Here is a 22,543-nt window from a genome sequence, read left to right as displayed (position 1 = left end):
GCGTGGCTTTACACAGCCAGGGTAGCTGGAAAGAACAGTGTGAGATTCAAGCAACAGAGACAAAGGTTTGGTATCGAGAAACCTTCCCCATAAAACTGGTTTTATTTTTTCTATTACCATTCCCATCAGATCTGTGCAGACAATGTTTCTGATGACGAGAACCAAAAATCAAAAAGGGCCTTTTATTGCCTTTTGTACCCATCACACTAAGGCTGGTTATGGTACGGGAAAAAATCCAGCTCTGCTCTTAGCTGTGCACCCAAAACCATTGCTGATTACAGGAGCAGAGAGACTTAAAAGCCCCCAGGAAACAGGTAAGTGGAAGATTATTTTGTACAGCATCACTCTAAGAAAAACATCTCAGGCTTCTCTTCGCAGGAAAGTGATTATGAAATAACTGGAGCATCCGTGCAGGGGTCGGTAACTCGTTCAATTCCCCCTTCCCCCATCCGAACAAGCACAAAGGAAATGAACTTTGTGGTGATCGGACGGGCTGTCCCTGGCTTAGTTCAGAAGCTGTCTGGGAGGGATCTTCCACTTTTCCCCTTCTCCCCAGCTTCTCCCAGGTAGGCGGCCCCGGGGCTGGTGGCATCGTGTCCGTGCACGGAGTCCCTACCACCAGCGGAAGTGGGCGTAAGCCCGGTTGGCCTCTGCCATCTTGTGCAGCACCTGCTTCTTCTTGATGATGGGCCCTTCGTTGTTGAAGGCCTGGAGCAGCTCCTGGGAGAGCTTCTCGGGCATCAGCATCCGACAGTTCTTGTTCTCCCTGCACTCGGTGATTAACCACTTCATGGCCAGAAAGCGCTTCCGATTGTCCGTCAGAGGGACCGGGACCTGGGAAAGGTTTAAAGCGTAACAGTTAGGGCACTGCGAGGGTGCAGTAACCTCCTCTTCTCCAGCAGTCATACTGGTCCAGCTGGACACATGCAGATTTACCACATGCTGCAACTCCAGTGGTAGCTCCAGTAAGACCAGCTCCAACAGCCGATCTGGGCCAATTCACCTCGTCTGTCCACAGAAACCGGCCATTGCTACCAAAATGGAAATTCTGATCAGCCTTGGGTACTGCTGGCAGATGCTGGCCTTTGTAAGGACTTCTGGCCTGTTTGGGAATGGGATCCAGGCTGCTCTGTGCTAGCAGAAGCCGGAGATGGTTACCGCTCCCCTGCGCTGAATGACACAGAAATGCCTCCCCACGTCATTTCTCCAACAGGTCTCGAGTGCTGCAGAGCCCACGCTCAAGGCCAGGTTTAGCTCATGTTTTAAATACCACGCTGTATCTGGTTGACCTTTCCTGCTACGCTGACCTGCCCCAGCGCTTTGGGACCCCCTACTCAAGCACCACGATGCAGCAGAGATTGGACTGGTAGTCCTGGGATTGCCAATTCTTTTGCTGCCCGTCGCTCACCTCTGTCTCCTGGGACACTGCTCTTACCTAGCCAGGGAAGCCAAGACCCCTGCTGACAGGGGAATCACCATGCTCACAGGCTGGGGGCCCGACCTCGGACAGGGTTTCTAGGTGCTGTTTTAATCCAGACTGCAAAGTGGCTCTCCTTCTGAGGAGGGGAAAGCTTGAGCTGAAGGGGTGGGAACCAGTGCATCTGCTTCCCTAGCTAATTCTCTCCTGAGCAGATGCACTCTCAGGCCGTGCCCCCCCCCCCCCTCACCTGGTAGGTTTTGCCTCCTTTTGTGATGCTGCTGAGCCCGATGATGGGCTGGCAGTTTTTCAGAGCCTGGTGGAAGATGACGTAAGGGTTGCATTCAATTGTCTCCTTCTCATCTTCTGGAGCTTTGTGGTACTTCTCCAGCTGCTTCCTCTTAATGGCCTCTAGAGTCTTGGGACAAAGACAAGCAAGGAGACATGCAGAGCAGATGGATTACCCCACTCCATGGAGTTACATCACTTTCACAAGCACCCCATTTTCACTTGAGCTTGCAGCTGGTTTTCCAGCCCTGTAGGCAACAGGCCTTCTCTTTAAGTTTTACTTCACCCTCTTCCAGCTCTTCAGAATCTTTATTGGCCATTGCATTTGGGGCAAGGAGGCCAAGCAGCACAGAGCAGAGCCAGGGACAAAGCGGAGACAGCAATACGGGTCTGTGTGCATTAAGCATCGTCCTGTCCAAAGCCTGGACTCAAGAGCTGAAAATCTGCGGGTTTTTCTGTCACAAAGAATCAGCAGCTACCTGGGGAACATCTGGGCAACGCATGTTCCCGTTTCGAGGGCTGGAGCACACCAGATGTGACCACCAGCTAATACCAAGGACTGCATGTCAGTGCAGGGGTCAAAGCTGTGTCACACAGGTGACGCGTTTGTGGGACTTCACTGGCAAGTTACACAGAAGGTACGGCGTGGAAGAGAGTGGAAGGAAGATCTTTTGAGAAAATTATGCTTTTAAGGGTATATTCTGAGTTTATGGTTTAGTGGTGGACTTGCTAGTGCTAGGTTACCTGCTGGACTCGATCTTAAGGGTCTTTTCCACCCTGAATGATTCTATGATTCTACATCAGGTCCAAGAGACACTGAAGAGCGGAAAGAGAACGTTCTCCTTTAAGCTATCACCACCTGGTCTGGGACACGAATGAGGCTGGGGCTTGTGCAAAATGTATGTCTGATCAGATGAACGATGGTGAGAGTATTGTGTGTGCACTGGGACTGCAGAGACGACCTGAGTTCTGGTAATTCCTAACTGCAGCGGGCTTGACATCCCAGCCTTCCATTTTGTATCGTTTTAACATAATAGTGAGAAGAAACATGAGTTCTCACCTGAGCCATGAGGCTTCTGGCCAGCACTTTATTTCCATCCTTCATCATCATATTGGTGAATTTACTGTAAACACAAAGCGAAATGTAATCTGATTTAAATTCTGATTTTATCAACCACTGACATAACCCACCCCTCCATGTGTTGTTCCATGGTTAAGTCTGGGTGCTGCTAGATCTGCTGTAATTATCTCTAATCACTGCCAGTCAATGGACTGGCTTCGTGGGAGAAGATGAACGCAGAATGAAGGGACTGGGCGGTGACAGAGGCAACGTGCCGCGCAGCAAGCGAAGGCTGGGGAGCACAGTGTGGCTCCCCAGCGTTTTGGCTCCATGGGACCTGGCTGTAACGGAGGAGGACACGCTGCTTGCTCTGACCTGATCATAGGGTCGCTGAACACGGAGCTGCAGAGCGTGGGAGGAGCAGCTTTTATGGGTCGAACAGCCTTAAGCTCCATTTTTTCCTTTTCCTCCTCAGACAGCTCCTCCCAAGGCTTCTGATACAACTCCTTGTTCACTTCTGGCTCCAAGAAGCTGGGGTTGTAGCGACTCCATCGCACCTGCGTCAGCCTGCGAAGCACAGGAGGAGGAGGATGGCTGTAAAGTCAATGCACGCGATATGTCGCGACAGGGACAGGCGCGAACGCATCTCAAAGGGGCACGTTGGACCCCAGAGGCATCTCCGCCATCGCCGCTCCTCTCCCGCAGCAGAGCCCGAGGCACAAATCCGCACCCAGCCCCGCAGCCTGGCAGCCCCCACGCCACGGGACGGGCCCGAGGGGGGGTCCCAGGCGCTGCCAGCCCCTGCCCCGTGCCCACGGCGGAGGCTCCCAGGGGCCCACGGGTGGCTCCGGGAGATACCGGCCTGTGCTCAGGGGAGCGGGACGGGCACGCTACACCCGGGTTTTATCCGCTTCGGCAGCAGGCGGCGGCGGTTCGGCGCGCTCGGGGGGGAGGGGGGCCGAGATCCCCACGCGGGTCAGCGCACCCCCCCGGGACGGAAACCCGTGCGCGGCCCGGCCCGGGGAATGCCCCACCGCTCGTCCGGGGGATCCCGGGGACAACGCGCACCGCGCCCGCTCACCGGGGCAGCCAGGCCCGCAGCCGCCGCGCCAACCCCGCCGCGCTGGGCGCCTCCATCTTCCCTCCGCGCGCGGGGCGGGGCCGAGAGTCGCGGGGAGGGGTGGTCCTCGGTCTGGCCCCGCCCCGGCCGCGCGAGAGCCGAGCAGTGAGGGGCGTGGCCTCGGGCCGGGCCGGCAACATGGCGGAGGCGGAAGGGGAGAGCCTGGAGTCGTGGCTCAGTGAGTAGCGCGCGCTGCCCCCGGCCCCTCAGCCCCGCGCCCCCCCCTCCCGGCGGGTCTCCTCCCGCCACTCCCCGCCGGCCCCTCAGCCCCGCGTCCCCCGCTCCCGGCGGGTCTCCTCCCGCCACTCCCCGCCGGCCCCTCAGCCCCGCGTCCCCCCCTCCCGGCGGGTCTCCTCCCGCCATTCCCCGCCGGCCCCTCAGCCCCGCGTCCCCCCCTCCCGGCGGGTCTCCTCCCGCCATTCCCCGCCGGCCCCTCAGCCCCGCGGCCTCCCCTCAGCCGGCCGGGGCGGGGGCGGTGCCGCCCGCGGGAGGCTGAGGCGGCGGGGGGGTGGCAGGGCTGAGGCCTCCCCTCGTCCCCCCGGGGGTCGCTGGGTGTCGCGGGGCGGCCCGGGCCCGCGGCTCACCGGCTCGGTGGGGGCTGCGGGGAGCGGGCGGGTTCGCAGCTCAGCCCGCTCAGTGCCTTCGGGGCTGTTGCTTGCGGGTTTTTTGGTTATAAAGGTGCGTGTCTGTCCCTGCTTGCTCGGCTCCCCTCGGCGGGGCTTCGGCTACCTGAGCCTGCGGCGAGGCAGAGAGCTGGGGGGGCTTCCCCCATAAATTGCATTCCTGTGTTAGACAGCAGCGCTTCTCAAGCAGAGAAATTCTGCTTTATGCCTGGCTGCAGTTTCAGAGTAGGAGTTACGGATCTCCGTTCCATGGAACATTCAGAAATCCTTTGTCAGAATAAGGTATTTTTTTTGGTCACAGAATCTTAAACGTTAGAGACGGGGTGGGGTGGGGGGAAGCCATGGCTTGCTCCTCCACAGCCTTTGCTGAGTATCTCCTCGCTGTGCGTCCGTCCGTGCTGCTGGCTGTGCAGAACCTGGGGCGGTGGGATCCCGACCCAGCGCCGGCGGATCGGGAGGTGATTCTTCACTGAATCAGTCAGAACAGTGGTTGTTTTTCATATATGCCATGCCCAGGGGCTCCTGCTGCCTGGAAAGCCATCCTGCACATCGCTAGCTTGCTGCCTAGATTTGTTTTCTTTTTTTCATAGTTATTTGTTGGATTACAGCAGAGAGTGAAGTTCCTAAGTAGTCGGGCACTAGGCAAACAGCAGAAGATGGTCATTACCCCAAATACCTTAGAGTAAAAAACCTATTGCCCTTTTGGAGTTCTCCTTCCGTGAACAAGATTAAATAATATGGTATTTTTATATAAAATTCAAACACATACGTGATATCATCATCTGTTACAGGAGTTACTGCATAAATGGTGTTTTCAGCTCTTGCTTCTCATTTTAGATCAGTCCCTGCTGTCCTCTTGCCATTTTTGCTCCTCCCCTGGACTCCCACAGTTTGTCGATATCTTTAATTGTAGCCAGTGAGACACATGAAGAAACGCCCACATCCCTTCCTTTTAATCTTTCTCTGAGGAGAACTGACTCACCAAGTTCGGTTTGTGTGTGAAAATATCTCTAGTAGGAAGGATATTTTAGGTTGTGTAGCCTGGAAGGCTTCCTGACGGTTTGTTTTGTGGGGTTGTTTTTTTTAATTGTGGAAGTTATGAGAGAAGTTCTCTCCCTTGGCCAAGCAGTGGGATATTCTGTCACTGGGGAACGTACGCTGAAGGGTGGTGTTGCAAAGGCCTTACTCACTGTCAGAAGTATCGCAGTGAGCCTGATTGCAGAGGTGTAACCCATTTTTCAAGGCTTGAGTGTTTCTCTCTCATTTAAGAGGATGCATTTATGCCTGGTCACTGCTACGGTGATTTGTGCTGGTGTGGTTATATCGCTCCTCCCCGTGTAGGGGAGCACAGAGCATTTACTGTACGTAAATTACCAGAGGAGTCACACAGACCAGGAAGGCAGAGTGCAAAGCCTGGTGCATCTGAGTGCTTTTCCCAGCCCTCCTGAGGTTTTTTTTTTTTCTCGTAACCATCACAAAGCTGTGCCGTGTCTAATGCTAACCTTGAGGGTGTGCACCCCCGGTGCCCTTACAAAAGGGAAAGGCCAGAACCGCTCAGCAGCACAGCCAGCTTCCCACTCAGGGGAAGATGGAAAATCTCTTATTGCCAGTGATTTTTGTTTCTGTACTGGTGGTACGCAGCCTTCCACGCTGCCCTGTCTCTGTCATCAGGTGGAGTCATAGACCCATGAAGTAACATCATCCTTGTGTCCTAATACTGCAGCAAGATCTGCACTTCAGCCAGCGATGATCTAGCATCTTCGTGTCTCCTGCCTCGTTTCAGGCAGCTGGGATGAGAGAAGGTGATCCTTTCTGTCCTCTCCCTGCTGGCTGGCTCTGCTTCTGCACTTAGCTGAAATGGAAGAGGAGGTTAGAAAATAATGTCAGTTGTACAAACACAGCTGGATCCTTAGACTTTAGCGCTGCCTTTTCTGCTGCATCCAAAAGGAAGCTTATTGTGTCACACTCTTGTCACGCTTAGGCAATGTCCTGCTATGTAATAGGTGCAGATGGATAAAATATTATCATTGTCTTAATGTCTTTTTTCCTTGTGTTGTTATGGGTCAGCATTCTCCTTCTCCTCCCCGGGATACAAACAGAATCCGACTGTTAGACTCGGTATGCTTGTGCTAAGCCTGACCTGGGGAAACCCTTTGTTGGCACAGCTTTTGTCTTGTTTCGGTAGAGAAGTAAACCCTGGAAAATCTGAGCATTCATTACCAGTCAGTTATTGGTCTGTGGTTCTCTGCATTCCAGTGTCATTTCTCCATAGAGAAAATTACCACCTTTTGTTTCATATCTAATGATGCATCTGGATGTTGACTCGTTAGCATTTTGGGGTTCAGCAGAGCAAACGAGGGCTGAAGGGCTCTGATGCTTAGGTCAGCTATGAAGTCACGCTGTATGTCCTAAGCACAGCGGTGTCTGAAAGCTAAGGCAGACGTGGTGGCAGGACTGGGACAGTGCTGAGACTTGTGTTCCCAGGTTGCTAATTCAGATTCACTTGGCTGACACTGTGAAATGGGATTTTCAGGATGGGACCTGATGGATGAGTATCTCTGACAGCACGCTTTATAACTAGTACCAAATGGGCTTTTGTTGGCAGTTTCAACAGAGAAGCTGAGGATTTGATATTCCAAAGTACCAAACTCTCCTTCCTGGAGTGAATCCTTTCATAGAAGGGTTGAAGCACATCTATAAGGCAGTGCAGACTGCCCACATTTTAAGCATTCTGCGTAAAAAATAGAGGATTTCACGTTATGCCGTGATAGACGTGGTGCAGCTTCGTGTAGGGATGTCCTGAGAAGGTTACGCAAGGTGATTTTGCTCCCCTGTGATGCTGTGTTCCTGTGGCTGTACTGACATTGGTAACAAGAGTCCATGCACGCCGTTGTGTTGTGACACGTGAACACATCAAACTCCAGAGCCAGGGCAGGACTTCTGATCACGCTTACTGACTGCTATGGACTAAGGTTTCACATGGAGATTTTATGAATGTTGGAAAGAGGGAGTTTCTTCGTGTGGGACGTAACTTCGCTTCAGTAATCTCTCTCCTTCTGAGACTTTGTGATCTTTATGTGACAGATTCTGGTGCGAAAACTGAGATGAGTCTGAACGCAAGCTGAGAGTGCGAAATAATCCAGTGTCATTCCAAGAAATATTTGGAGATCTTCAGAAGAGCTTTAAAATTAACATGGAAATGTTGGTTACATTTTCCTGTTTGTACCACATCTTTTTCCTAATTTCAGGATGTGCAACCCACAAAGAGTTCATTTGTTTGTGCTCTTCCTGTATTTATTAACTAAATTCCGTTAACTCCAGCCAAGAACTGTATTTCTTTCATCTAGGCCTGCAGAGCAGCAGAGGTGCTTTGGAGCACCAAACCATGCACGATGCCATTTGACTTGCATGAAAAGACTTTAGGTTGTTGTAAGTCCATGGTTTTATGATGCTTCCAGGGTGTTCAGCAGTTGTGAGTGTGGTAGTGAGGTTTAAGTGCCACATATGTTTTGAACAGTCACTTGGCTCTGCAGCAGCTGGATTTTAAACTAAGCCTTGAATCTTTTGTGTTCAAAAAATAGCTTGGTAGCTTAGCTAGTACAAGAAGATGTGATGCTACAGTTAGTCCTCCCTGGCTGCTGCCTTTTGCTTATCTAAGGTCTCATGAAAGTCGGCAGCAGGCACAGAGTTTCACCTCTGCAGAATATTTTACAGATGCGATCCATGGAACAGTTTACAAAATTGCTTTACAACTATCCGTCTGTGAGGAGGAAAATATGAGCAAACCTTGTAGGACTGCCACAGTAGGAGGACTAAGGTGCACTGTGAAAGTAAGGTTTCAGAGTAGATGTTTGACAGCTGTTTTTGTCTGCTTGTGGAAAGGTAAAAGTATGTTTTAATGATGATGAAAAATGACACTCTAATGTAGCATGTGTTTATTTCATTATGCTTCACTCTATGATTCAAGTACAGGGATGTGTGCTGGTTTTTTTCCTGTCCTTCATCCCCTGCTCTATACTATCCAGCTAAGCAACATTTTATTTTCTGTGTCTCTTTCCATTGTATTAAAATTTTGAGCAAGTCTTCTTAAATGTCAGCCCTTAGATATATAGCTACAGTGCATTGTTTCTTCCTTTACAAGAAAGAAAAATCATCATGTCCTGTCATCTTGGCTGGAAAATTAGGTTAAAACAGCAATCTTTTCTACTGTAAATTCAGTGCTCTGGCAGAGTTAAGCAGAATACATGGAGAAGATGCATTCGTAACAAAAAAAAGATGCTGATAGCCTCAGTATTCTGCAATCAGTACAATAAGCGAGGCCCTGGTACCCGAGGGAGGATCCTTCAGGAGCCTGAAATAGCTCCGTCAGTAGAGCACTGGTCTCTCAGTCTGAGCGTATAGGGTTTGAATTCCTGATCAGGTACAGGCTGTGGTGCTTATTACTTGCAAGAACAACTTAATGTATAATAATGCATTTCGGTTCATAATTCCCAGGAGAAATGCTAAGGCATCTAACAAATCAGCTGGCGCTCTAAAAACAAGTATTAATGCTAAATGACTTATATTAAACATCTGACATTCCAGCTTTTACTTCTGCAAAACTCCCAGGGAATACAGAAATAATTTCCTGTGTAGAAAGTGTGAGGGTTTAGCCTTTAAGGAGTTTAATGTTCTAGCCAAATAGAAAGCGATAGAATTTCAGGCAGAGGGAAACTGTGTGAGCTCAAATATTTTATCTTGTACTCTCATTTAGAGTATGGAAACAGTACATTTCTAAGTGATTGAGATTTGGCACCTGTTTTTTTGGAAAGCAGTGATTTTTGCTGGATATTTGGATGTTGCAACTTGGACACACCCTTTTCCCTGAACAGACATACCATGTGTGAACTTCTTTCTCCTTTTCAGTAGTTGGCAGTGGATGCCAAATGCTTTTTCTCTGGGAAATACATAACCTTTTATATTGTTTCTTACCTTTTATACTGTTCCTTTGGCGTGATTGGTAATATGGTCTCTTTCCCTTGCCAAAGATAAAGCCACTAACCCATCTAATAGGCAAGAAGACTGGGAATACATCATCGGATTCTGTGACCAGATCAACAAAGAACTTGAAGGGTGAGTGTCCCAAACTGCTCTAGACATAATGAATTAACATTCACAACTTAAAATATGTCATTTGATCATCAAACTTTCATGTTTTCTTTTATATATATTGATATTGCAAGGAAGATCTGGCTACAAAAGAAGCACGGTGCTGTGAAGTGTGGTTTCTCTTCTGTGAAAGGCAGCATGGCTTATACACAGACTGAGCACTAGGAAAATGGGAATTCAGAATCTGCCACTAATGTCAGCTTCTGCAGCTGCAGGCTTCTCATCTAGTCAAAGTTATTCTGTTTGCCAGTCTGTAAAATGGAGTTACAACCCTTAGTGCCTGGTGGTGCTTCACATCTTTAAAAATCTTTACAAGGCCTAACTGAGGAAACCTCCTGGGTCACAGCATTCTTGTGAGCTAAGGAAGAAGTGTTTTCTTCTGGAAAAAGGAAACTAATGCAAGAGAAATGAAGTGATTTTCTGGGCTGGGGACTGTGCTGGGAGTTGTTTGGCCCCTCCCAAGGAAGAATCTGGAATTGCTGGCTCAGACTACCAGCCCTCACTTCCTTTGATATGTGCAAGCACCCAGGCTTGTGAAGATGCCCTGAAAGTTTCATGTTACCCTTTCTATGCTGATGGGAAGATGAAAAGTACTAAATGGCATTTTCTTTTAATTATGTCAAAGGCATCTCGTTTGAACAGTAGAATTTGTGAAAGTCTGAAAATCCTTCAGTGTGTTTGCCTGCTTTGTTTGTAATGGGAATCTGCTTTGTTTCAGACCACAGATAGCTGTGAGACTCCTGGCTCATAAAATCCAGTCGCCACAGGAATGGGAGGCAGTCCAAGCCTTGACAGTAGGTAGTCCTTGCCCTTCCTCTTAAATCCAGTTATATATCATCTGATATCATCTGTGTGGAGTATAAGGGGGCACAGTGTGGGGTTAGCTGGGGCTAGTTCTGGGGCTGAATGCCCTGATTCCCCTCTGCGGGGAAGGGGTGGGCAGCGAGAGGGAGCACAGGTACGTAACTGAAGTGTCCAGATTGCTCATTAGCAATAGAGCACTCCAAAATAATTATGGTTTAGTCTCAGCTGCTTTCATTGGTTATCTTCAGGTAAGATTTGTGTTCATTGTTATGACACCTGATGGTGAGATAACTGACCCAGGTATACCTAGCGGAGGGGCGGAGGCCAGCCTGGCCGGATGCATCGCCCCTAAAGATGGGAGATTCCTGGCTGTGTGGCAGAGCAGGAACGCCTGCCTCGCTGACAGGGGTCCTTCAGTCCCCCTGTAAGCAGAACACAGCTGTGCTGTTACTGAAGAGTTCTGGTGTTTATTTCAGCCCCTGTTTTTGTTACTTGGATGCAGGTGCTGGAAGCTTGTATGAAGAATTGTGGGAGAAGATTTCATAATGAAGTAGGGAAGTTTCGCTTTTTAAACGAGTTAATAAAAGTTGTGTCTCCAAAGGTTAGTCCCTGAGCCTTATGGCTGTATTTACTTTTTGTTTGGCCTGTGTAAGCTGCAGGCAACACCCAAAATGTTTGTCGTGCTCTGTCTGGCTGTTGCATTTGTTAGCCTGTATTCAGTATCAGTATATAGTCTCTGTACTGTTCTAAAGCTTGGTCTGTATTTTTCAAAACAACATACAAAACCCCAGCATCAGTGGAGGAGAGGTGTGATGCAGAGGTTAAAACAAGAGACTTGGCAACACACCATAGAGTTCTAATCCTCACTCTGCTGCCGACTTGCTGTGTAAAGAGTGCCTGGCTAAGTCCTTCAACGTTCATGATCAGTTTAACTTGGCAAAAAATAGACAGAGGCGCCCCATGGCATGATTGATGCAGCAAATTATTCCCAGATTCTTTCCCGTAAGACAGGGGAGGGGGTGGTTATCTGTATTGCTGTGATTTTTAAATAGCAAAACCCTGAAACCAACAGAATAGCTGCTTTTTCTTCTGCTGAAGATAATCACAAAGCTTCTCTTCACTGTTATTTCGAATATATTGAAGGAGCATTTTTTCGTCTTAATAAGATGTGTCTTAGATTATGTTGGAACTTGGATTATACACTTTTTAGTGTATATCACTGAACTCCCATTCTCGGGGTTTGGGCTTTGTTTTTAAAAAGAAATTAAGAATGTGGAGAATTTACATCTTTTTCCCACTCTTAGTACCTGGGAGACCGAGTCTCAGAGAAGGTGAAGACCAAAGTCGTTGAATTGCTGTATAGCTGGACAGTGGCGTTGCCAGAAGAATCCAAAATCAAGGATGCCTACTACATGCTGAAGCGACAAGGTAGGAAGCAATGCATTCATGCATTCCCTCCAGCCTGTGCTTTAAGCGAGAATGTCACAAAATATACAGCTTCTAATTACACGGCGTCAGGACAAGCCCTGTGAGGTGGTAGAACAAGGGATAAATTCCCTGAAAAGCTTCTCATTATATCTAAATGCCTTGGGCTGGGTTGGCTTGTTTTAACTAGATTAGTTAAACACCTTGCAAATACTTCTGTTTTCGTTTGCAGGGCCTTTTTTGAGTTTTTCTGGAACTGGTTAGTTTGAACAAGTCTAAAGTGAAATAAGAGCCTCTGTGTAGCCTTTTGTGTTCTTTTAGCTAGATTACTTTACAATTATACCTTTAGTTCAACTGATAGAAATGTCTTGTGTAGGCACAGTGAAAAGAGCTCATCTGAGAAGCATGCAGGTTCCACAAGAAAAATCGGTTCAAAGCAAGCTCTGGAGGTAGAGCACATTTCTAGGGGTTTGACAATGGAACAAGCAGGAAGCTTGGCTCTTTCCCACTCGTGGTTAGGAGTCTGCTTGTCACCCTGTTTTGCATTGCTGTCTGCTTTCCTGCTGAGCACATTCATACTAACAAATGTCATGCCCTTGAGCTTGCACGAAGCTGGGTTGACTGGGACTTCACTTAGTGGTTCAACAGCTAATGTGGAAGGGGGGAAGAGAAACAGTGGAGAGCTGTTGATTTTACTGAGCGATTAGAGGAGCAGTATGGGCATGGCAACACAGTTACTGGGGTTTTGGCCTTTATCAAAGAACACTTTATTTTTCCAGCTAGCCTGCCCAGTGATTTTGATCCTATATTGTTCATGAGAACAGTGTGCTAGTATCAGCAGACAGGTTGGCTGCGTGTTCGCTTTGATAGTGGCCTGTAGATAACTGGGTGCACTGCCTGGTGTGACAGCATGTGCAGACCCATGTGGGTTCCCTTTCTGCTTTCAGGGATCGTTATGTTTGATCCTGTGATTCCTGCAGACAGAACCCTGATTCCTTCTCCACCGCCTCGTCCCAAAAACCCTGTGTTTGATGATGAGGAGAAATCCAAGGTACAGTGAAGATTTGTATCATAATCACTAATGAAAAGTGATTACTCAATGCACATTTAGAATAAGCAAGTAAAGTATACTAATTGGGCTCTTATTTTTGGGGTGGTGGTGTGTACTTTCACAGAACTCATTGCTTTATCCCCCTGCCTATCCTGAAGTTCCAGTTAAGGCCTTGTCTGTGTTACCATTGTGAGGTTATTCCTGGCTAAAGTGCCGTCCTGCTGTAGTACTAGAAGGCAGAGAACGTTTCACATGCAGGCCCAAAAATTATATATGGGAGGAATAATTATCTAGTGTCAGAAGTCTCTGAGATTTCACCGTGTATGTCCTGTGTAAAGCAAGATTGCAGTAACTCACATAAAATAATAAATCGTAAATGGCTCCTGCTGAAGTCAGTGTAATTATGAAAGCAGTGTAAGTTTTGTAATAGTGGCTTGCATCTCTTTTTGTCTGAATTGTTCAGTTAGGTTCCTTTCACTACTTCCCTTTGCCAAAGGGTCTTTATTTGTATCCCACATATCCTCTGCTCGTCTTACAGCTCCTAGCCAAACTGCTGAAAAGCAAAAACCCAGATGATTTACAAGAGGCCAACAAGCTTATAAAATCCATGGTAAAAGAGGTAAGAAATTCCTGTAGGATCAGACACAGTCAGCAGTCTGCTTTCCAGGTTTTAAGCAATTTGTCTTCAGAATGGTAGAGAGCTTTAGGGTCATGTGAGTGGCAGAACCTGGGTTTTTCAGGCTCTAGGAGCACTGTGTTAGTGCCTTCCTTAGCTAAGTTGTGGGGAGAGAATGAGACTGACTGTCACCAACACCCAGCCTTCTATTATTTTTTAAAACCTCTAACAGCGTTAACTTGCATCTAGTCACCATGGTTACGGTGTAAAGGGGGTGCCATCCGATGACTTAGTAGGGCTCTGTGTGATATGAATGTGTTTTAATTTTGACTCTAGCTCGCAACTGTGAGATGCTTGCATCACAAAAATGTCTACAGTTGGCATCTCTGTTGGAGGACAGGGCAAGAAGGGGCAAGGATTGAATGCCTCTGGTTGTAATTAACTATCTTCTCGTCACTCAAGATGGTATTTCACGTCAGGGTTTGGTGGGAGCATTGCGGTACCACCCCTGGATACTGAGGACTGAGTCATTGGACTGGGTCTTCTCACAAGCAGACTTCATGGAAACACCTTTCTGTTTGTGGAGCTGTGATGCATCCACCCATGGCAGTCAGCAGAAACCCTGGAGTCCAGGAAATGACTCACTCTTTCTGGCAAAAATTTAAAAAAAAAAAAAAAAAAAAAGGATAGCTTCTAGACTGAAGAGGATGTATAGGTGACTGCAGTGTTTCCATTCAAGCTTCTCCTATAGGGCAGACTGTCCTACATCTTTAGTTGGAATCTCAAATTGGAGATGGGTGGACATTTTCTACCAGAGAGTGCCTGTTGTTGCTAGAAAATGTTTTGCTTCAAACACATCTTTTTTGTAAAATGGCATCAAGTGACAAAAAAAAAAATCTTCTGGAAAGGTCAGAGAGAAACTTTTGGGAACTTTTCTATTTTTTCTGTTGTAATTACACACTAAAGTCAATTTAATAAGACTTTTTGGAAATGCAGGGTTTTCTGTCATTTCAGAATGATGGTGAAAAGATAGTACAATAAGCAAAGCTTCACATGACTGGAGAGTTGTGGGGTTTTTTTCTATCTTAACCTTAAATAGACAATACTTGGCATGATTTACAGATAATACCTGCTATTGTGATACTGTGAACCTTTACAGGGAAACTCATTTTTTGTATCTGCTTTGCACCCTGAAGGATGAGGCTCGCATTCAAAAAGTGACAAAACGCATGCACACACTGGAGGAAGTAAATAACAACGTGAAGCTGCTAAATGAGATGCTGGTTCACTACAGCAAAGAGGACTCCTCAGAGGCTGATAGGGAGCTCATGAAGGTGGGTCTGAGCTGCTCCTTCTTCCCAGAAATCCTGCAGTCAGTCCTTTCTTCTCACAGACTTCAGTTTTGCAGAGAATTGCAAACAGTGTAGTAAAATGGAGAGCAACAGCACGAAACAAGAGCAGTCGTTGGAAACAGCAGGAAAGCAAATCACTGTGTTTTAACACCTTTCACCAAAGGACTCGGTTTTGCACATGCCTGAAGTGAGGTACAACTCCTCCAACAATGCAGTGTGGCAGAATCAAGAATTTGTAATTTTTGCTCCTATTAGGACACACTGATTGCAGATAGCAACTGTCCCTCACTGCACTGTGGATGGATAAACTAACGGCTGAGTGGGGCAGAAAATACATCCTCCCCTTCAAAGGAAGAGTTTTAGCTAGTGTTAAAAGGCTGGAAGAACATCAAGAAGGTAAAAATCAAAACAGAACACAGGGGTGGTTGGATAGGCTGACGGCCTTGGGGAGTTACACCTTATCTAAGAAAAAAGGTTAAACCTGCTTGTGTTTAACAGCAATCTCCTGAAACGATGGCAAGAACTTTAAGAACATTTCCTTCTTGCCACTGTTCTTCTCTGTTGTTGCAGACTCTCTGAGTAGAGGTTGCAGCACGAGCGAAGCACAGTTATGCTCTTCCTCAGGCTTTTACGGACTGCTGTAATGCAAGGAATGAACATCTCTTTTGGGCTAGAGTTGGTCATAAGTCCTGATGTGAGGGAGGACTGAGAGATGTTGTGTTGAAAATGCAGACTGTGCTTAGACTCCCTGGCTAACGTAATGCTTCACAGCTCTGCTAGTAGGGCAGGGGATCTTGGTTGTCCAGCCACGCTGGCATGTTCAGCACAGGGAGACTGGTTTTTCTATTCTGGGCTTTCCAGTGCGTGCCTGGGAGTCATTCTGTGCTGGCTGGTGTTGCTGACAGCAGCTCCTGGCTGGTGAAACCCTGTGTCCTAATCTGTCTTCCTAGGAGCTCTATGAGAGGTGTGAAACCAAAAGACGGACGTTATTCAAGCTGGCCAGTGAGACAGAGGATAATGACAGCAGTTTGGGTAAACGAAGCTACACTTCTCCTTTTTTAATTGGTTTTGTGACCTGTGACTGTGCAAGGGTTCAGCAAGGGAATGGCTGCTGTAAAGGTGCCTCTTCACTTTGAACACAATTCGCTTTGAGCAAGCAGATAAAAGACAAGATCCTTGCCTCTATGCTTATCATTTAAATTCAGGCAAGGATTTGACAGTGAAGCTGGTGGTTAGGGAGGCTGGGGGCAATAATGGGGGACAGCTGTTCCTGGGAAGGGAGCTGCTGTGAGGAACAAAGCCTCGGACTCATTTTTTCATTGTTTCTGTAATGTACGTGGACCTAGAAAGGTCAGGGTATTGCTTGGAGAAGAATGACAGAGAGTAATGTAGCTCATACCCAAATAATTATGTGGTTTCTTGCTGATTATTTAGTTGATGACTGAGTACTCTCAGCATTAGTGGGAGCAGAGTTACCAAAGTCTTGGAGATTGTTTTTTGTCTCTCTTGCCTGCAGGGGATATTCTGCAGGCCAGTGACAATTTATCCCGTGTGATAAATTCCTATAAAAAAGTAATAGAGGGGCAAGTGATCAATGGTGAAGTGGATCTCCCTGTGATGTCTGTAGTGGAAGGTGAGTTCCTGGCAAGCCAACTGTTTAATTTTGAGTCCTGCAATACTAAGTCTTCTGGATGGGGTTTCCTATTAATTGTGGTGAAGTAGGCTGTTGATGGTTCTTGTGGCCAACAGTTTGTGAATCAGAGGGGGACAGGACAGTTCCTAAGCAGTGGATAAACAATTCTGGACATGAGCAACAGTGCTGCAGCTTTGTATTTCCCATTGCTTGTTCCATATTATTGACATTTTTGATAACATCAGTAGCAAACCTGCATCTGAACAGTTTGTGTGGCTGCAAGTTCTCATACATTTTCCTCTCCACATTTGTCCTGTTTCTTAATGGTGACGTGTAAGAAGAGGACAATTTTATCGAAAGGATAGTAGAGTGGGAGCCAGGCCAGGAGTCCTGGCTTTGCCAGCAATTCCATTTGTGAATTTAGGCCAGTTGCCCACTTTACACTTCAGTTTCACCGTTGAGAGCTCTGGACGTGCGTGTGGCAGAATTTCCGATTGGGAGTCCCTCACACATTGCTGCATGGAGAGCAGTAGAGGAATGCGTAATGCTGCCTGGCAGCATCTTATTGAGACACGACTGTCCTAAATATGAAGGGAATTCTAGACAGTATGTATTTTCTTCAGCTTTCTAGCCTCTGTTTATTGTAATTCTGTGGGATCTCCCAAGCCTCATCTGAGCTCAAAAGATTTTGAAAAGACTACGAGTTATGCTACAAGAAGCACTGGGGAAAGAGCAGGGGTTGGAGCAGATGTTGCTTCTCAGATAGAAATGTCCTAAGTATCTAGGTTGATGTAAGTAGCTTGTTGGCAGCAAATGGTTAGGTGCAAAGCACGTGGGCTTTCTCTGTTACAGAGAGCCGTAAGCCATGATTAAATGAGAATCTGTGTTACCTAAACCATCTCTCAGATAATTTCTTGTGTACGTGGGGTTTGCTTTGAGCCTTTTGCCTTCTTTCCTAGTAGTGCTCTTGTCCTATCTGCTGCAGGGAGTAACTCCACAAGTAATCTCAACACCCTCATTGACCTTGCTGGACCGGACATCACCAGCACCCCGCCACCTCCACTGCCACCCCCCAGCCTGACGCCAGCCCCTGCAGGAGCCCCGGCCCCGACAGAAATCCCCATTCTCCCACCGCCTCCCCAGACATTCACACAGTCGCGGAGCAGTTCCTCTAGCCACGTGGAAGCCGCACCCGCTCAGCAGAGCAGCACGGCCAACTCCCTCTCCTTGCTGGATGAGGAGCTTCTCTGCTTAGGTAAGACACTGAGGGGCCCAGAAAAGGGCTACTCAATCCATGCCTAACAAAGACTGCTTTCTTCCTTCAGTGTGAGTGTGAGGGCTGGCTGTGCGTGTGGCATGCCTAAAAGGAGTGTGAGATGCCTTTGGTTTCTAGCGAAACCCAGGGGACGCTCCCTTGCATCATCCTGAATATGACCTGGCCAGTGAGTCAATATTAAAAACTCTGATCTTCCCAGAGTAGGCTGCAAGTGAAATAACAGTTGAGTGCCATTGCAGTCTGATCTCTGTAGGTGCTTGGACATGCAGGACATGCAGGCTGCAGTCTGGTACAGATTTTACCCCTGACTTTGCAGCTGTGCTAAAGAGCAAGGTGCCTTAACGGAGTTATGTGTAGGAGCCTGCAGAGTGCCTGCCTGTGGAGCCCAGACGTGAACAGCAGAAGACACTGCAAATCAGGAAGGGTTAGAAGAGCTGTGTGCAGGGGGTGACTGTCAGCTACTGGTGCTGTCAGTCTCTTTTCCTCATCTTAGACTTGCAGCCACTTCAGTCTTTCGTCAGGTTCTTGGGCTCTGGCAGAACTGAATCAAGTCATTTGATGGTACTGAACCAATGGCTGAGGGATGACACTAACTCATTTTCTCCTCCAGTCACCTGCTTGTTGTTTTTCCTTTCAGGCCTGAATGACCCAGCCCCTGCAGCAGTGAAGGACATCTCAGAAAACAACCAGTGGAGCATGTTTGAGGTACAAAGGAGGGTCTCGGGCGAAGGGGAGGGAGGGGTTGTCATTGTGGGAGGTCTCGGGACGCACTGTCACCCTGGAGAAATGTGTGGTCACACGTACAGGCAGGGGGGCAGCTGTTCCTCAGGGGAAGTCTGGCTTAGCCCTAAAATCTGGGATAGCTGTGTCTAAACGGAGTAGATAGCCCTGAACCTGGCTTTCTCAGTTTCCCATCTGTCCCCCATGATGTTAGCACTTCCTTTGCTTAAATTACAGATCAGATGTAGTCCTGACATAGGCCACAGACTTTGCTGCTTGCCACCCAGCACCTGTTTTTGCGGTAAATCTATCTCCCTCTGTAACAGTGCCACCTCTGCAACAGGGGCTAGCAGTGAGTTAGAGCATCTACCTGTCCTCTCTTTCAGAATGACCAGTTGGACCTGGATTTCTTTAATCCGAAGATGGTGACTGTTGCTTGCAACCCTGCAGGGAACCCTCTTCTCCATCACACATCACAGACCTCATGTGGAACACCAGTGACGCTGCCCTCTGCTTTCACAGCCTCTCAGACTGCTCCCAGCATCCCAGCACCAAACTCAGCACCGTTTGTATTCTCTGCTGGACAGGCTGCCCCTGCAGGGCCTCCTAAGACTATTTCAGCTGCTCCTGCGTACTTCAGCTCATCTGTGGGGAGCAACATGTCACATAAGATGGATTCATTGGAACAACTCCTTGAAGAAGCCAAAGGGTAACTAAAAGTCCTGGAGTTTGCTTTGTCTCTGCAAGTAGAAGGCCAATACTGCTGCAGTGTCGGGTTCAGAGACAGACTTTCAACGCTCTGGCTTGGTAGAAACGTACGATTGGGATTTTTCTTCTCAGAGGGTTTCAGTTTACAAACTAACTTGAGGGTCCCACCTCTGGGAGGGAAAGGCGGGCACTACTAGGTAGAGCACAGCGGCTGTGCTGTTGCCTGATACAAATGTGCAGCATAAAGTTGAACAGGCTGCAAAGATACAGAGGCCTTTGCCCATCTTAGCCTTGCCCACCTTTGCCAGGGTGGGACTCTGCTTTCTTCTTGACTTAGAGAAGTGATGCCTGACCCTAACACCACCACTTCCCTTGTAGCTCTCCTTCTTACTGACCATAATAAGTCACAGACTCGAGTCTGGCTCCAGGCCACTGCTTTGTCCTCGTGATCTGCTGTTCTCTTTGGGTTTGTGGTGAAATGCCTGCTTTGCTTCCAGCTTGATTTCCCATGTTTTTTCTGTCTCTTCCAGGACTGCCGCTCAAGGCATGGTGACGCCTTCAGTGTTCCCTGGGGTTACTTTGCCAACCACTGTCACCGCTGCCCCGTTAATAGCACCTGCAGGGCTGCCAGCCACTGCCCCTGGAGCCCCTCCAGTTCCTTTCCCCAGCAGCTGTACTGCTGGCTCAGGAAGTCCTCTCTTCCAGCCGGCACCATTCCAGCAGCAAGGCAGCCCCATGAAAGCACCTGAAATTTCTCTGGCCAATGTCCACGTTCCCTTGGAATCCATTAAACCCAGTAAGTATCTCACGTTTTTCAGCCTTCTCAAAGCAAAGCTTCTTGACAAGGCTTATCAAGTAGAGGGAAAGGATGAGATGTTGCAGCCGAACAGTCAGATTGCCTAATGCCACTACAGGTCGTCTTCTGTAGCCTGGCAAAGAGAAGGCTCCGGGGTGACCTTGTAGCAGCCTTCCAGTACCTGAAGGGCCCGACAGGAAGGATGGAGAGGGACTTTTCACAAGGGGGTGTAGTGATAGGACAAGGGGGAATGGCTGTAAACTAAAAGAGGGCAGATTTAGCTTAGATATTAGGAAGGAATTCTTCCCCATGAGGGTGGTGAAACACTGGCCCCGGTTGCCCAGAGAAGCTGTGGCTGCCCCCTCCCTGGCAGTGTTCAAGGCCAGGTTGGATGGAGCTCTGAGCAGCCTGGTCTGGTGGAAGATGTCCCTGCTCATGGCAGGGGGGCTGGAACCAGATGATCTTTAAGATCCTTTCCGACCCAAACCATTCTGTGATTCTATGATTTGGTAGCATAAACCTGCATCCTTCTCCCCTTCTCTGTCTGCGGTAGGCAGTGCTCTCCCGGTGACAGCCTATGACAAGAACGGCTTCCGGATCCTCTTGCACTTTGCCAGGGAGTGCCCGCCAGGAAGGTCGGATGTGCTGGTCGTGGTGGTCTCCATGCTGAACACGGCACCGCTTCCTGTGAAGAACATCGTGCTGCAGGCTGCTGTGCCGAAGGTAGGGATGCGTCGCTCGGACCCACGGCGATGTGAAACAGCATTCGGGAAGGCCTGGGTATGAAGTGAGGGACTTGGGACAGCCTGGTTCACCCTGCTGTAGGCTGCGCTCTGCCTGTTGCCAAAACATAAAGGTGGTTGTCAGAGGTGGAAAACACTGAATAGGAGAAGTCAAAAACTGCGGGTAGTTCGTGTTCTGTTTTTCTTGCTACCTAAAATCGATCCAGCTGCGTCTGTTCATGAAGGTGGCTCAGCGCAGTGACAGGACTGTTACATGGTTAGAGCCACCCTTGAGGTCTTTAGAATCAGAATTTCTAACAGACATCCTAAATCTGACAATATGTTTCATTCTAGTCTTACTGCACCTAGATAATTTTGGATGGGCAGCTGTGTGTTTTGAAAACTGGCCCAATCTCAGCTGCGGTCTGCCTACTGTCGTGAAGACGTTCGCAGTAAAACCTCTGGCACAAGAGCACTCAGATAGGAAGGTGCCGTTGGTGTTCACCTGACCAGTGCTTTTACTCTGGGCTGACTTGTCAGTCTACCCGTTCCTGTCCTGCTGCACACGCTGGGCTGACTCTTGTTTCCTCATCCTCGCTTGTGGATTGATTCTCTTCAGCTGGGCGTGTGCTGTTACCTCCCCAGCCTGTGCATGCATCTTTCATTGTCCCCAAGGTAGGAGGTAATCCCTGAGGTTCTGCTTTCTGTTTCATTTCCAGTCCATGAAAGTGAAGTTACAGCCACCCTCTGGCACAGAGCTCTCTCCATTCAATCCCATCCAGCCGCCTGCTGCCATCACCCAAGTCATGCTTCTGGCCAATCCTGCGAAGGTGAGAGGGGCCGTGGGATTTATCCCGTCCTTGCCAGACAAATCTGATGTAAGCTGAATTCTGCAGGGGGGTTGGACCAAACAATTGAGCTGATGCAGCTGCTTATTCCTGACTTGCCCTCCAGAGGTGGTTACTGCTTAACAGTGGTGTTTCAATTCAGGGCTAGCGGGAGGCTGTACAGAGTCTCTTCCCCAGCAGGCTTTGACAGCAAGGAAGGGTATGAGAAGGACCTGTACATTTCTCCCCGCAAAAGTGCAACGGTCATACAAGGCTCAGCTTTAAAGGGCAGCAGCCAGAGCTGTATCAGGAGCTTGTCTGACTCCCTTGTGCACTGGAAGTGCCTGGCTTTGGCGATCATTAGATTGATGTCAAGTTAGCTGGTGCTGTAGAAATACTTCTGCTGTTTTGAGGCTGTAGCCTGACAGACCTGAACCAACGGACAAATGTCAGGTGATGTCTGTTCCATTATCGTTTGAGGATGTAGCTGTGACCAGTGAAACAGTGTGGTTAACACTTTCTTTTCTGAGTAGCTGTTTTTCCTTGCTGTAGTTACTCCTTGGAGCAGCCTGCTCCATAAAGCTCAAAGCCCTACGCTGAAGTAGTTTCTAGTTATTTGACAAATGTAGATGTTACTACTTGAGAATTGCAGCAAAAGAGTCCTTAAAGTATCAGCTGAAAGCTTGATATCCAAAAGGATAAATGTCAGAGGGGTTTGGTGGATTGTTGAAAAACTTTGTGAGGTACATGGAGATCCCCTCTTTGAGGGACTGGTTCCATCTCCTGCTGACTGTTTGCTAGGAACTTTGCAGAGCAGGAACTGTTCTGTCATCCTCCACATGATGAGGAATTTAATTTTGAAAATGCTGAACTATTCCAGCAGTGTTCTTTGGGCTCACAGGAGAGCAGCTGAGCAACGGGTGCTGGCCATGTGTGTGCAGACTGTTATCACAGGTC

At 48.3% G+C, this 22,543-nt stretch overlaps 2 protein-coding genes across 3 annotated transcripts in view; one reads left to right on the top strand and one right to left on the bottom strand.

Moving 5' to 3' along the window:
- Positions 1 to 66: 66 nt before the first annotated feature.
- MRPS7 (mitochondrial ribosomal protein S7) lies at positions 67 to 3,931 on the bottom strand. Its single transcript, XM_075441026.1, has 5 exons — positions 3,847 to 3,931; positions 3,141 to 3,332; positions 2,766 to 2,829; positions 1,668 to 1,835; positions 67 to 834 (listed from the first exon to the last, which is right to left on the bottom strand). The coding sequence occupies exons 1-5, from the start codon at positions 3,900 to 3,902 to the stop codon at positions 613 to 615; spliced, it is 702 nt and encodes a 233-aa protein (XP_075297141.1). The 5' UTR covers positions 3,903 to 3,931; the 3' UTR covers positions 67 to 612.
- Positions 3,932 to 3,980: 49 nt separating this feature from the next.
- The window catches only part of GGA3 (golgi associated, gamma adaptin ear containing, ARF binding protein 3), a 23,144-nt gene continuing 4,581 nt past the window's right edge, over positions 3,981 to 22,543 (top strand). The window contains exons 1-16 of one of the 2 annotated variants that reach the window (XM_075441018.1): positions 3,981 to 4,063; positions 9,536 to 9,620; positions 10,375 to 10,450; positions 10,963 to 11,061; positions 11,765 to 11,888; positions 12,833 to 12,936; positions 13,475 to 13,555; positions 14,749 to 14,886; positions 15,855 to 15,936; positions 16,421 to 16,537; positions 17,523 to 17,792; positions 18,451 to 18,518; positions 18,920 to 19,242; positions 19,772 to 20,037; positions 20,591 to 20,760; positions 21,479 to 21,589. In XM_075441018.1, coding sequence (XP_075297133.1) covers positions 4,024 to 4,063; positions 9,536 to 9,620; positions 10,375 to 10,450; positions 10,963 to 11,061; positions 11,765 to 11,888; positions 12,833 to 12,936; positions 13,475 to 13,555; positions 14,749 to 14,886; positions 15,855 to 15,936; positions 16,421 to 16,537; positions 17,523 to 17,792; positions 18,451 to 18,518; positions 18,920 to 19,242; positions 19,772 to 20,037; positions 20,591 to 20,760; positions 21,479 to 21,589 — 2,154 coding nt within the window. In that variant the 5' untranslated portion in view covers positions 3,981 to 4,023. The remainder of the gene's footprint in view (positions 4,064 to 9,535; positions 9,621 to 10,374; positions 10,451 to 10,962; positions 11,062 to 11,764; positions 11,889 to 12,832; positions 12,937 to 13,474; positions 13,556 to 14,748; positions 14,887 to 15,854; positions 15,937 to 16,420; positions 16,538 to 17,522; positions 17,793 to 18,450; positions 18,519 to 18,919; positions 19,243 to 19,771; positions 20,038 to 20,590; positions 20,761 to 21,478; positions 21,590 to 22,543) is intronic. The other variant, XM_075441020.1, reaches the window with a different exon arrangement.

This window comes from Opisthocomus hoazin, chromosome 21 (genome assembly GCF_030867145.1).
Source record: "Opisthocomus hoazin isolate bOpiHoa1 chromosome 21, bOpiHoa1.hap1, whole genome shotgun sequence".
Taxonomy (NCBI): Eukaryota; Metazoa; Chordata; class Aves; order Opisthocomiformes; family Opisthocomidae; genus Opisthocomus; species Opisthocomus hoazin.
The sequence above is the reverse complement of the archived record's forward strand: the minus strand, read 5'-3'. Positions and strand labels throughout refer to the sequence as shown.